This window comes from Bombus vancouverensis, chromosome 3 (genome assembly GCF_051014615.1).
Source record: "Bombus vancouverensis nearcticus chromosome 3, iyBomVanc1_principal, whole genome shotgun sequence".
NCBI classification, from domain to species: Eukaryota; Metazoa; Arthropoda; class Insecta; order Hymenoptera; family Apidae; genus Bombus; species Bombus vancouverensis.
The window spans coordinates 8,660,923-8,676,540 of NC_134913.1; the positions used below are offsets into that span (position 1 = coordinate 8,660,923).

General features: G+C 37.9%; 1 protein-coding gene across 2 annotated transcripts in view; it reads left to right on the plus strand.

Moving 5' to 3' along the window:
- The window catches only part of LOC117165896 (telomerase-binding protein EST1A), a 149,900-nt gene that overhangs the window by 86,026 nt on the left and 48,256 nt on the right, over positions 1–15,618 (plus strand). For both annotated transcript variants that reach the window (XM_033349376.2, XM_033349378.2), the window contains exons 18-20: positions 3,322–3,503; positions 5,667–5,740; positions 11,308–11,420. In XM_033349376.2, the coding sequence (XP_033205267.1) occupies positions 3,322–3,503; positions 5,667–5,740; positions 11,308–11,420 (369 nt within the window). The remainder of the gene's footprint in view (positions 1–3,321; positions 3,504–5,666; positions 5,741–11,307; positions 11,421–15,618) is intronic.

Below are 15,618 nucleotides of genomic sequence, written 5' to 3' on the forward strand. Positions count from 1 at the left end.
GATCTCTACATCGTTTGTGTTTGGACTTCCTGGTTCTCAGTAAAGTTTGTGGAATGAAAGTTTTAGTAAAGAAAATGTAAGGTGAGAGAAGGAAGAAGTCGATGGAAGTTTTTTTTTTTTTTAAAGAAAATTTATGAATTTGATTAGATTATTAATATAAATATTCGTTAGTAAATTAAACGTGGAATTAGAATTAGAAAAATGAAAAACGGTTTCTAAACGACAATAAAAATTATTTCACGAAACCGGAGGCCTTCGGTTCTCGCAATATCTAGTGACTAACAACTAATAACACCCCGTCAATCATACACACTACCTCGCTCACCCCACGTCCGACCGTTTTCGCCTCCTTTACTCGGGGTTAATTCCCAGTTAAACGCTTGGTACTCGCGAAACAGAGAAGCCAGTCGAGTAATTAATTGCCAGCTCGTAGAGGGACGATGGCCTCGGTCTTCGTTGAACGATAACGATTGATAAGTTATACTGTTATCCTTATATATAGTGAGCTACGTCTTTCCTTATTTTCCATACGTAGAATGAGCTTTACAAAATTGAGATTTAAATATTCCGTGTGATATGGAATATTCATGTATATAGGATGTTCGGATATGGATGTCAGGAAGTTTAAGGGGTGATTCTTGAAGCCGAAATAAGACGAAAATCAGGAATAAAAAATTGCGTTTTCGGCTTTGTCTTTTAGTTATTGGCGATTAAAAATCGGCCAAAACATCCCTGCACGCGAGCAAACCTCCTTACACGAACGAAAGTAGGTCAGCCTAAGCAACGGGGTACACAGTGATCCTCCAATCGAATGATACATGGACAGCAGCTTACCTCGTAAGAAAAATCGCACATTAAAAAGATTAAAATCCATAACAGCATATCAAAAACCGACTCAAAATTTTCGAGTAGAGAGGATTAATGTTTCCTCTAATCCTTCGTCCCCATAAATAATTAATAAATAATAGCGCACATAAACAATGTTTATACAAACTTCATACACACACCGAAATCGTCCCGTCTGCGAGTGTCCACAGAAAAATTACATACGCATTAAGTATTTTGGAGGTGCTGCTAAGTGTGACCGAACGCTGTCTTATATGAGCCACACACATTTTCCACACAAATTACTGATCACTGCATATTACAATATTCACATACATATACATAAAATAAAAAAATAAAAGAACCAGAAGAAACTACAAATTTTCTGACACCCGTAGCTGAACATGCTGTGTCTATACATCATGTTTGCAGTAAATGTGTTGTAACTTCTATGTATATATATTTTCAAATTGATTTCATTTTTGTCCAATGAGGACAGTCGTGTCTCTTTACGGTGCAACCGAAATTTCAGTATTTTTTCATAAAAGATTTCTATGAGTATTGGGACAGCTTGGCGAATAACTAAAAATTGTTAAAAACAGTTGTTATAAATGTTTCGAACTTTTCATCGAATTTGATCGCATCACTAGCTATCCTGCTCGTGGCAGGTACGCGTAACGTATTCGTACGTTCGTGGAATAGTAAGAACGACCTAGGGTTGAAGAAGGAGGGGATGGAAATCGAAGAGGAAGTCGACAGAACGATACGCGTAATTTTCGCTAATGATCGTATTGGTAATTAGTCGAGGCCTTTCTATAAATCTTCCTAACTAATTACCCTTTACACTCCCAACTCTGGAAGAAGACCACACGGGTCGCGTGGTTCGAGTGAACCTCGAAGCTAAACACTAATTATTATCCTCGTACGCGATAAATTAAACTGCCAGACGCCATGGGTATCGTTGGGAGAGTACGTTTCGCGTACTTATAGCTCGCCACGGACCGCGTTACAAGAGAAGGGACACCGAACACATTCGCCCGGTTGCCCTTAGCAAATTCAATTTACTCTATTGCTGTACTACGTCTCTCCCTCGCCACAGGACGCTGAGTACGTATATTCCTTTGTACGTCTTTATTCAGAGTGAAGAACGTGTTCTGGGAATATTCGAGTGGTTTGCTGAAATCACTGATGGATTTTGTAGTACAGTTTGGTTTTGTAACATCGGTAGCGTTATATCTCTCAGGAGAGGATGCTTGATGCTAGATTTACTATTTGTACGTGAAATGTTCAATGGCATTAACGAGCGATTATTATTCAATTAATCAAGGCTTTTCTATTTGCAATTTACGTTGAATTGTACTAATTGTATTAATTTGATCCAAGAAGAAACAATATTTGATAGGGTAATTTGAGAGATAGATTTATCGTTGTATGTTAAAATTTCCTCTACTTTCGATTTTGTATTTTTAAATTATTATCATGATTGTAAACATCATCATCGATAAAAGAACGAAAGATATTCTGAGAGTATTGAAGTAGTTTGGTGAAATTGTTAATGCAAAATCTGCGATGTTCTTTTTTCTTTTTTAATTTGTAACGTTACATTGGGAAATGATAGTTTTATAGCGTTTATTGCAGATCAGGTTAGTATCATAAAGTAGATTTTTAGCTGATTATGTCATAAAACATAAAAATAACAATATTACAGTGAAAAAGTGTACGAAAAGCGGAAGGTTCTAGCGATGGGAATTCAAACCCGCGATCTTCGGGTTCATAGCTTCACTGGTCAGCCGCTTTAACCATCTATAATCAAATTTTTCTTGACTCGCAAGAAAAAAGGATTGATTACAGTTTTTCATTCTGATGTGAGAGATAGGAACTAATAACTAGTATAAATTGCTTCCTGGCAAAGTAATGATACAATGATAAAATAAGGTGGTACGGTAATAAGCGTGCAAAATAATATTGAAAAAAATGCGGATACATAGATCATTACGTTCGAGTCACACGAGGTTATAAAAGGTTAACTACAGTACAATTTAACCTCGAATTTTCAAATTTTATTTTCGTATCTATTAAATTACGAATAATAAATTAGTTGACTCTTGAACCACATGCGGTTTATGGACATTATCTTTACAGTAAAGGTCCGTGTATAAAATCCTTGATTGACCAACAACTTGCTATAATCTATTATTAACTAAAAAAAAAAAGAAAAATCGTCTTTAGCGACGAGAAGTTTGAAAACTAAAATCAATTTCTAAATTAGCGACGTAACTGTCCCCTAGCGTCCCTTAGTAATAGTCGAAAAATTATAAAATTCGTGTAATGGAAAAATTAGATATTTCCAAGACTAGCGATGTGTATGATTAAACATATTTGCAGCTATAAATTTTTCTCGACAGTTGAACTATTGCCATTAGCAAGAAACCTTTTAAAAGCGATTAGTTGGTGTCCGTGTCGCTAACGGTCCTATCTTTCCGTTTGTTGTTTCAGATTCCCAAATGGAGCAAGGGTACCGGTCCGAGGTCCAAGAAAGGGCACTGGTTGTATCCTTGCAGATGTTCAATCTGATTTTAGAACGTGGCGTGTCCTTGCTCAAGTCTCAGTTGGACAGCGGCGAAGAGTCGAGGATGGTTGTTAGCGAGGACATGCAAGTCCTTTTACCAGCTATCAAGGTATTTCCGTTATCTCTGGCATATCTAATGGGCCTCTATCAAGATCTCTTTTTCCGAGAAACTTTCACCGTACCGGGAAAACCACGCGTCATTCTAATTGCACAGATTTTAATCGACGTGTCTAATCTCGAGAAAAATGGCAAGAATAAAAAGAAATAGAAACATAAAACCACGTGTATTTATACGAGAGATTCAGATAGTTATTTTGATCTTTTACCGCGTTTCGCGCAAATATGGCGTGTAATGTATGCGGCCGAAGATTCCTTCGCGCGTTATCCCCTGCATCGATCATCGATCGATCGATCAGAAGAATCTTGACTCGAGAAAGTCAGCCTCCGTCGAGGATGATGAACAATCGTCGTTATGAGTCAACTTGGATTGTCGTATCAGCGAGGTCTAAAAATAACGTGGAATGACTTAGCGGTCAATCAACAGCGATGTTGTAAATTGAATTTTGATTAATCATTTTAGTTGGATAAACGGTATAATGAGTGTCGAGAAAATCGATGCGTAAATTGATAATATATACAGGATGAAGTGTGTTAAACGAGGTTTAGGACTAACAATCGTGTAAATCCGTGCTTCACCTATTAGTTTTTATTGTAAACTAAGAATACGAGTAAAAGATAGAAAGTTATTTTTAAATTCACTTTATTATTTTCCAAAAAAAAACAAAAAAAAAACAATGTTTTTCCTCTTCTTATTTTTCTATTTTGATTGTATCTCATTTTCATTGATCTATGAGTCGAATGTCACAACTTGTGAACTTCAAAAGATCCCGTTAAGCTAAGTTTATACAACGGTCAAGAATAAGCGCTTTTTTCGTGAGATGGGATTTGAGCGCTTTGGTCATTTGGGTGCCAACACTCAAATGGTACGTGACTCAGGGCTAATTTTAGGATATTGAATAGCACGGCTGTTCGTATTATACTATTTCTTCACCCATCCACTAACAACGTCGGATTTCGGTCCGTTTTCCACTATCGCTAATCTATTTACTAATCTACTATACAAATCATTCTTGACAATGCAACCACGTTCGACATAATTTATTATCATTTTTAATCGACACGCTTTAAGCTAATCACGTGATTCACAAGCTTCCGTATGAACGTATATCAATTTTTCGTTGAACTCGATCCGATCGTAGCTTGTCGACATTCTTGTCATCGTTATAATCCCGAGCCGTGAACGTGTATGCGCACGCGCGCGCGCATAAGCGGTCGAAGATTTATGAAGCAACGGTTGGTTCGCACCCACGCAAGATTCGTCCGTCGCGCCGGTGGCCGTTGTCAGGCCCAGGACCTGGTTCGTTCGTGTCTCGACTTATTATGCAACCTGGCGTTCGCGATTAATGCACCTATCGCACGTAAGCTATGCACGCACGCTCCATCGATAAAGGTCAACCGTATGACAAACCATTGGAACCGCGACATCACCCGTTTCTTCCTGGTTCTCGAGCTGGTGTAGCCTTCGAGGATGTGCACCGTTTCGCGATACCGTCGTTGTTAAGGATTTTGTGATGAGCTATGTCTCTGAAATGGGTTCAGTTACAGTGTTTTTCGTTTGTTAGAGTTTTCTGGTATAAATATCGTATAAAGAGTTGATTATTCTGTCTGCGCTTTAGCTGTAAAGTGAGATATCGATAGAATTAGCAGAGTGGTAAAAATAATCAATCTGAAATTTCTATAAAAGGAACAAATTTCCAATAAAAGAGATCTCCTTCAGATGCGTGTATAACGATGGATTTGTAATTTTTCACAGAGAAAGGTTTCTAATAGAAAAAAAGGTTCTTGTAGACTTATTACGGTGCACAATGTTTCACAAGTCTATTAGATTTATTACAGTGCATTCGACTGCTAATCCAAGTACATCGCGTACGAAGAACTTCCGTTACTAAAGTCATCGCATAATTGAGAGTGGATCTTCCTGGAAAGAATTTCGATCGCTATCGTAACACAGGAATAATAACAACAGTTTCGCTCTCGTCTCACGTAAGACCATTAATATTAGCGATAAAGTAGACGTGATACACGACTGCTGTTATACGATTCACTTTCCGGAGGATGGATGAAGTAAAATGTCTCCTAGATATTCTATAAATAGAAACAGTTTCCAACATTCCAACATAGTTTCCTTTCACGTTGAATCTTTTTGTTCTAGATCTGGTGCGACTGGATGCTTTGTCACAGCACCGTTTGGAATCCACCACCATCTTGCACGGACTATAGAGTCGGGTAAGTCATTTAACAATCTCTTTACATTTCCTTCTTTTTCTATATGATGACTCGCCAAAAGTATTTGAACGCTTATTTTAGCAAACTTTTACATGTATATTGTATGGGTTCTATAAAATATATCGAAGTTCCATTAACGATATAACAGACGCGATTGTCACGGTTATATGTATTGGTAAAACTTGGAGCCAATCTAAGAGTGTAGATAGAAGTTCCAAAACATTTGCTGCAAACATAAATTCGACCGAACCTCGAAAATCCACAACTCCCAACATTTACGACCGAAGTTACACATAATAGGGGAAGTTCTGGCGTTTTAGTCGGTTTTCGTCGTTTAAACGCGAATAATTCTCGCATGTACGGCTATTCGAAACTTTCTCGTTATCATCATGCAGCTGGCACGCTACCATTAAATGCCATCAAGGGATAGAAATTTCTCTAGGCTTGGCTGTACGTATTAGGATCAGCCGGTTGTAGAAGGAACATGTGATATATCTTGAACTCGCTGATCCTGTGGTTTTGCGGTTTTGTGGTCCGAATCCTCGCTCTCTTCGAATGGAAGAGAGAAAGAGAGTCCAGTCGGTAAGCGCGCGATGCATACGCTCGCCAGCAGATTACGCCACGGCCACAAATTATTCATTGCAAGAGATTCAGTTTATTTATTTATTTCTTTTTTTAAATCTTTGTTGTACCTTTTTTATTGTTCACGATTGAGCCTATCGATACGATTGTTTAAGAGCGTAAAAGGAGCAAGTATCTAATCCGAGAACCAAATAAAAATATGGTATCGCTGATATAAAATTATATTTTAAAATTTTTCCCTTATAAAATTCGCAAAGTATGACTTATCATGCTTCTTTCCGTGATATTTAACTAAAATTCCATCGATTCTTGATCTGGGATAACGCGAAGCTTCAACAACCTTCTCTCGCAAAGCGGAGACCAAGTCGCCCTTAATTCGATGAGGAACACGCATGCAACGTCGTCTTTATACGCTGCATTTGTCAAACCGATTAATCTCTCGAAATTCTAGCGCCTGAAAAAGAGAGGAATAGAGAGACAGAAAGATATTCGTAGCTTATAGCGCGCTCGACTATGAATTCATGTTGACACTTCAGGTGTTGTGAATTATGGCTGTTGTGTTGGACTATTAATTCTCTTCGTGGTGCATCAATTTCTCAGACCAAGGAAGTTCAGGATGCTAGAGACATCATGCGCGACGACGAACGCTATCATGGTCTGTGCTCGTGATTTATCGCGAGTGACAGCACGAGAAATTTCGATGAAAACCGCTTAATTGTTCGAATGAACTTATCTTCGTGGGGGTCTCGTCTTCTGGGATGCTTGATCGTTCGTGCGTGTCGGTGGTTCAAAATAATTAATGATGATTTCGTTACTGTTTTGTGACGAAGCATCATCATTTGGACGAATGAGATAATTATAAATATCATCATGATCAGAAAACCAACACAAATAGACCTATCGTGTTTCTTCTTGCGGTCTTTGAACGTAAAGCAAATCCACAAGTGTAAAATATGATATACCACACTTTTTATTTGTTGCACGTGAGCAATTTTTAAACCTAATCAATCAAATATTAGCAAAACTGTTTTAATGATTATCATATTAATAGATATCAGGTGTATAATTATCGTTTTCATGGAAATTCATGAATTTCTAAAAGACGTATTATATATCTTCAAACCGTATAAGTTATTTCCGTTTTTAACTAAGCTAAATCACATTAGAATAAAAAAATGTAATCTTCACTTATGATAAAATGTCGAATTCGGCTCCTATCCGACAAATCTCTCTTCAACATCGTCCTTCGACTGGAAAAGAGAAATGTGCAGCTGGGTAGAGTAGCAAACGTCCGTTAAAGTATCTTAGCTAGTGAACCTGTTCCGTTCTCGAAACGTCGAGCGTGGGAGTGACTCATCGAAATAAAAGTACACAGGATACCGATGCGATGGCAATGGAAAACACGGCCAGGTTCGAGGAAACGCCGATCAACGTGTAATTATTTTTTTGCGTTCTCCCTCTCGATGGCTGACAAAGGAAAGCCATACCATGGAATCGCCGGCGAGGATCGACGCGACAGGTTGTTAGCGATCACGGTCCAGCTTAAAGGAACGAGGGTCTCGTCAGTGCGCACGTGAAACGATAACGTGTCTCGTTTCGACGGTTATTGAAATTCGATGTTGTCGAGAAAGGAGCAAGCGATTAAAAAAAAAAATCAATCCGAGGAAATAAATGAGTTCGCAAAAGTAAGAAATCGCGTCAAAAACCGCAGTCTAATTATGGTTGATTGTGATTACAAACGAGTCGAAGATTATAAAAAGCGAGGAGGACCGTTTTAGACGTGCGCCGGACGTCTTTTCGTCGATGATTCGAGCACGATCGGAGACAAGGCTTTTTATTCAGGATCGAGCGGGGACCGAGGGAATGTATCGATCCTCAGGATCTTTCTAACGAGACGAAAGAAAAAAGACCGGTCTAAAAGAGAGAAAACAGTCGTGCTTGGCCGACTGATGCGATCTATCGTCCATTAAACGAGTTTCAAGGCCCCTTTAGTCCCGTAACTGCGCGAACACTCGCGATCCAAGACTCAGCCTCTTTGCGCAACCAACCCAACCAACCAACTCGACCAGCCCAACCAACCTAACTTACCATACTATACTATGTCCGCCTGGATAAGTTAATTATTGTTGCTCGTTAGCGATTAACAATTATGCGAGCGAAGCGTTTCCTTGGCAAGGACGCGATCGTAACATCGTCGATCGTCTTCCATGTCCTCCTCGATCCTCTTCTTAGCTCGTTGAATAACGTGAATTTGCTCTACGATGTTATTTATAGAACTCGGATCGCAATTAATCTGCCGTCGAATCGCCACTCCGTCGATCCCCTTGCCGCTCTTTTTTCCTTTCCTCTCTCTCCTTCCCTCCCTCTCCTCCTCTCTTTCTATCTCTTTCCCTCTCCTTTTTTCACCTTTTCCTCTTTTTTTTTATCCTCTTCTTCTTTTCACCTCCATTCATCGAGGATAGCAACTTTGATCTTCCCACCGCGCGTGCCTGAGAGCGTGTAATTGCGAGATCAATCACTGTCACCGTTTTTTTCATGTCCTCCCACTATTCCCTTCTTCCACTCAAACTTCTCTATTTATGCTCTATGGCGTTGTCTGCCTTTTTTATGCTGGAAGGTTGGTCCAGTTTGAGGTTCCAGTGTTTGATGGCGTTCTTGAATGTCTTGCGAGGGAGAAAAGAATGTAGGGAATATTTATTGGAGGGAAGCCATCGATAAAAATGTGATCTTTACGGTTTAACCCAATGGGAATGTTGTGTTAATGCAACATTTCATTTTTAATTCTTGTCGGTCAATATACATTATATTTTGAGTTCTGTTTTTTTAACATCTGAGTATGAAAGAGAATTCCAGAGATCCGTTTAATATTCTTTCCTATCTTAAGACGTAAGACTTGTAAAATTGTGAAAAGAAGTTCTATATACCTATGATTTACAACTTTTCAATTTACTAATACAGGGTAACTGCATCCTGGAATATGGAACACTTGATTGTGAAAGCTTCCCGGAAAGCGAAACAGGCTTTTCTTTTCAATGGTACTAACGTTAAAACATGACAAAATTAATAATTAATTACTGAGAATTAGTTATTGAATTTGTTAAATATAAGAGACATGATATTATTAGAAGTTTAGGTCTTGAAGTCATGGTAAAAAATGTGAAAAAGATCAAATGGAACGAGTTAAAAAGAAATCTGAGATACTTTTATTTTTACTGTGAGAAATGAATATTTATTTAAACAAAAAAGACAAACAAAACAATTGTTCTCTATTTTTGTTATTTATGTTACATTATATTCATTTTCTTCGTGTTCTACATATTGATATCGTGAATGACGCATGCAAAGTACACTTTTTGTGACCTCAATGAAAACAACGATTACATTGAACTCCTCTTACTCTGGACTTGCTCTTCGCTATTATTATCTCTTTTGTAATTTCCGCTATAAAATAAGTGTAATTCTGTATCATCATCGTCAGTATCAGCATCATTGACAAGTTCCATATTATGCATCGCTAAACGTGTTCCGTATTGGCTACATACGTATTTCGACAGAAAGAAGGTAATTGTACTAAGAAGAAAATAAATTTAACTATAAATTTCTTTCGAACACTTAAAAACAGACGTGTTAGATGATAAATCATGCAAAAGTAATATCTTACCTTCGCTAAAAAATTTCACTATTTTTAACTCGCCTTTCAAAAAGTTTTACACGCTTTCAAATACAAGAATCAACTGTATTCAATGACAGATTTCCTAGCGAAGCGCAAACGTGGATAAGCTTGTCTTTTGCTTTTAACGAAATATTTTACTCTGTTATCGATTGATTTTTTTAATTACTTGCCGAGATATTGCAATGTTCCACGTTAGATTAAACTCCTGGTTTTAAACACAACTTATCCCAATCACGATATGTACACAAAGTAGCCTATAATAACTTTCAATTCGCAACGAACATGCTACTGTATCTCTTCTGTACGCGTTAATCGCAGGCATGCAGTAATCGTAGCATTTGCTAGTCAGCCATTCACGGCACCTCGTCTCCGTAATTCAAGTATTTTTCCGAGGAACGCGTTAATTTTCAATAAAGCCGCCGCAGAAGCGGTCGATAATAATTTAGCGATAAAGAGGTTCGCCGATTGGACGACGAACGGAAACGTGTGCAGCACGCGGAGAGAGCGCAATTAACGAATGACCTTTCATGACGGCAATCGATTAATCCCGGCTTGGAGCTAAGCGTCGTGCGCGTTTCTTTTACATCCGCTTCTTCTTCTTCTACTACTACTTCTTCTTCTTCTTCTTCTGCTTCTTCCTCCTCTTGTTTTTCTCCTTCCTCCTTGTCTTTCTGCTTGCGCGTTTCTTTATCGCCGCCTCCAGGGCTGTGCACGATAGCATCGAATGATCGATAGCTTGGAAAATGATCCCCCGCGCACTGCCATTCATCGCGGTGAAAATAATTAAACGGACGACTTTGGATTTACAGTAACACGGAAGTGGCCGATGGATACGCGCTCTCTCGCGAGAACGTTCGCGCGATCGTCAGAGAAACACCGGTGGACCGACATTTCGTATATTTAACAATGTCACCGATACGACGAACGCGAAGATCGTGAAATTCTGATGAAAACTTTCTTGTACAATTGAGCTAATATTATCAGTGAAATTTTACGAGTCACAGGTTACAAATTATCCGTGCTATAAATTTTTTTGCATAATAGCAGTAAGCTAGTAATAACGAAACGAGTAAAGTCACTTTTACAAAGCACAAGCTGTTTAATTGTCTTATTCGATGTGATGTAGTTGGTTCGTTGTTCTGGCAGCTTATTGAATCATTGCTGGAATATTTATTGCAATAGGGAAGTATCATCCGGTTGAATCCTTCCGGTTTCTAGTTACGCGATTTCAACCGATAGCTAGACACCTCTAACGATGGGAATTTGACTCGTTCCTTATTTACGTTGAACGAAACCTCTGGTCTGGTTGCAGGCCACCTGGGGACGCCTGGAGCAGGCTGGCCATGATGGTGAACCTACTGGAAAAATTGAATTACTCCAGAACGATTCTTATCCAGGCCAAGGACGCGGAGGGTCGAGAAGACGGTGAGTGAATTTATAAACTGATATCCCCGAGGGATGCTGTAAAACACGCTTTTGAGATCGCTTTAATCCATTTTCGTACCTACGATAGCTTGCCTTTTTTTAAATTCTCTGCCTTTGTATGTTCGAAACATATAGAATTTTAACTAAATAGATCTCTCGATTTTTCTATCATTATCCTTGTTATTCCTTAATCACTTCGTAAGACAGAATTAGATTTTGCGCAATCTTACATCTACTATAAAAATACGATTATAACTAGCATCTAATAAAAAAAGGAGACGGTAGAAAGAATTCCATCTACACATAATAGGCTGATATAATTCAAATGTTTTTCACTTGCAAATAAAATTTCTCGTAAATTGATGCATTTCCTTTCATAAATAGCTAAACGCTGTTGATTTCTTCAACATTAAAAATTCCCAACAAAAACATCTTCTTAGTAGAACATCCCAGGACCGATTTAGTTCGATCATCGTTAATACACGTTCAACTAAACCGAGTGATTCTAGAAAACAAAGTGCAGGTTAGAAATCCATCAACGAACCAATTCAAGCCTACCACTTTTGATTCGATCACAGTAATTCAGACACCATTCCTACCACCCGTTCAGCATTCTTAAAACATCGTTGACACGCCTTGACATGACGATGATTGGCACAAACACAGCAGATAACGATCAGATGTTCTGTTAAATAATGATCTTGCTGACGGCTGGATCTGCCGTTAGTTGGCATTGTTTTTCATTACACGGCCACGAAATCAAAATGCTATCTTAATTAGGATTGTCTAGACTTGAGTTTGGTATATCGACTGCCAAATGTTTCCGGATAAATTGTAATGTCTTACGTGGTTAAGACGAAGAATAATTGAAATTTACATAAAAAAACAAGATTTTTAGTAGTCATGGAGTTGCTCTAACGAAGCAATGCGATGATTATTGTTTATTATACTGTCCCTTTTATTTCACAAAAGAATCTAATAAATGATCGTGTTTCTTTTACAAATTCGCACAAAGTCTTACAAGAGAAGCTGGTCTGTTCCAATACTTTTATCAGCATGTTTGATCCTAAACATTGGTCACGATAACATGCGAGTGGTTCAGAACCTACATCGATCAACGACTATATTATTATTAATAAATTGAAAAGCAGAAAAGGGTGATAATATTGAAAAGGAACTTCGAATTTTACCTTGGAGTTTTCTATTATTTATATCATCTCCTTCTAATAAACATTCTCAAGAAAGTCAATGATCTTGTTTTTTAATTGAACATTAATCGTGTGCTTATATAATGAAATTGAGAAAAAGCGGATTCGACCAGTTTGGCTTCTGAGAGACTCGTGCATTGAAATCACTGAAATCGAACTGTGTCCTCTGCCACATAATTATCAAGAAATTTCCCTTCAAAGAAAAATGAATCTTAAATATTTTATTTACTCAAATAAGAAAACGTGTACTTTACTTAAGCATTTGTTATCTAAATCAAAGACATCTATCGATTCGGTACCGATCGATAGCGTTATTCCTTAATGTCCGATCACGCCTATACGGACATACTCTGTAATAATAATCCGTGGCTCTGAATACATATATCGAACACGAGGTATAAGATAGGTTGATGCTCTTATTTCAAATCCACAATTTTAATAGAACTTTACTATCTGTGGGCTTTACTGTAATGATACGGCATGCACGCCATTATAAATGTGAGTACGAGCAAAGCAAGTGGAGTAACCGTATTATAATTGCACGACTAATGGCCGTAGGAATGCAATCAGAGATTCAGGAACTCGGTTTTTGTCGAACGGATTTTACTGATATCGCCAGTCATACGTTTATTACTAATGTCACGTCAATAATTCGCCGACTAATAGTATCACGCGGATGCACACAGAGGAATCGAGCTTTTTGTTTGTTCTCGTTTCGCATCGGTGCTAAATTAATATTCCGGCAGTGATTTGCATGGTGAACGTTACACAGGAATGCGTATCGTAACAATAGTAATCTTGGACAGGGTTGATAAGAGGTTGCGTGTGTAACCGTGCTGCACTTTTCATTTACGAAGAACGTGACTGGAGTGATCGAAGAGAAGAGAGAGTTCTTTTTGGGAAGAATAAATGGGGGATTCTGTCAAGTATGGAGAGTGTTGATTAGTTTGTTTTATGGATAGAATATACAGTGTACTACGCAGTTAAACAGAGTACTGGACGCTGAATAAATAACTTATTATAGTTTGTGAATACGAAGCATAGTTTGTGACGAAAGAAATAAAATTTCCGAAAGAAAGGGATACATATTTTTGAAAATAAAGAACTTGTTCAACGATTATCTGACTAACACGAAACGCCTGAGGATAGTTTGACACAACTACGATGGGAATGTAGTTTGCAAAATAGAGAAAGTAAACTCAGCTTGACCGGTTCACCGGATCGTTAGTCATGAGATTCTGTTTGACATGAAATTTGAAGTAATTAAAAGCGAATTAATTTTCGCTCGATCTTTAGTTAGATTTAGTAGTGATCAATTCGAAGACGGAATGAAGTAGCAGCTGGATGAGATTATAATTTTAAGTATAAAACAGGATGAAAATAATACAAGTGGAAAGTAATTAGTAATTATTGAACGGAGTTCTCAGACATGTAGATAGTTTTATAGTCGAGGAGTTAACTAATGGTTGTACACAGGAAGTCCACAAAAGTGTATTAATTTCCAAAGATAAAAATATGAATACGAAAGATTTTTTGAATCAACAGACCTCAACGATTCTTCCTACAAGAATCGCTATTCTTCTTGAATTTAACCCAAATCTACACCAGAAATATTTTCAACCAAAAAAATCTGTTCAACTTGATCGAAATCAAAAGAATCTTCGACTTAAAATACCTGGGAACTAGTTGAAACCAATACGCAACTTTCTCAAACATATCGAATTGTCTCTCCAAGCATTTTATTGACGAGAGAGAAATTGTCGGATCGATCGGTCTGCCATCGTTCTCCCTTAGCCTCAAAAATCTCTCTTTGTGACTTAGCAAACGTCACCCACGTCATTCTGATGTTCATTACGCGTTCTGACCATTCCGATGCCGCAATTCCCGAGCGAACGTTCATGTGCCAGTGACGCGACGATATCCCGCGATAACGCGTCTCTCTCGAAGTCCCCTCTGGACCAGTCGTTTAATCGAAAAACCTAAGTTCCTCGAACGGTGAAGCCTCTGGCCGTGTGTTGACCCGCGGATAGCCGCCGGTTACGTAACGGTGAATCCGTTCGATGTGACCACTGCAGTGCCATATACACTCAAAGTCTTGGCCGACCGATTACGAGTCGCCAGCCAATCGTTTTCCAGCGTTTGCTCTACAGGAATACGCCAAGTTACCGTGTCTGTTCTTTTGAGTTTGCTTTGCTCCTTTTTTCTATTCGTTTATGCCACTTCAATTCTTTTTGTAATGTATTTTAGATTATAGGAGACTTCGTAGCAGATTATAGATTTTATAGGTGCATGTTTAAATTATGATTTTTGAGTTCGCGTTGGATCTCAATCTCTTTGATCATAGTTTCTTGAATTTATTTCTACATTTGCGAATTCCAAAAGTTTCCAGGATATTCAAATAATTGTCATTGTTGAGCACATTCGTACTGGATTTCAAGATTTTTAAAGATATTTAAACGATAGTTTTTAGCTCATTTGTGACATATTAAAGTACATTTGAAGATATTTAAAATATAGTATTCGGGCGTTGAACAGTTTTTCTTCGTTTCCCTTAGTTGCGTCGTTTTTCTGGCAAATCGATGATATAATTTGTATGAAAAACTTCGGATATTCTTTGGAACAGATTGCTAAATCGTCCAAAAGTACATGTCAGTAATATAAAAATTTCATTGTTCAGCAAGATATTATTATTATCGTTCAAAAATTCGGATATTTTTCGAACAAATGATATCAAACAATATTCGAATTGTACAAATACAAGGATATTTAGGCATTAGGAAGGAAGTTCGTGTTACGAGTTAATGAAACAGGTGTGTTGATGCGTTGGATGTATTTCGTATGCAGCATGATTTATGAATGCACGGTAATGTTTCATAGGGTGAAGTTACACGCTAATACACAGGTCGTGTTGAATTGACGCTTCTAAAGATGGAGAATTAAGGGGGATTTTGGGTTAATTGATTCCTTGGCTCAAATTCCGCGGATTTTTC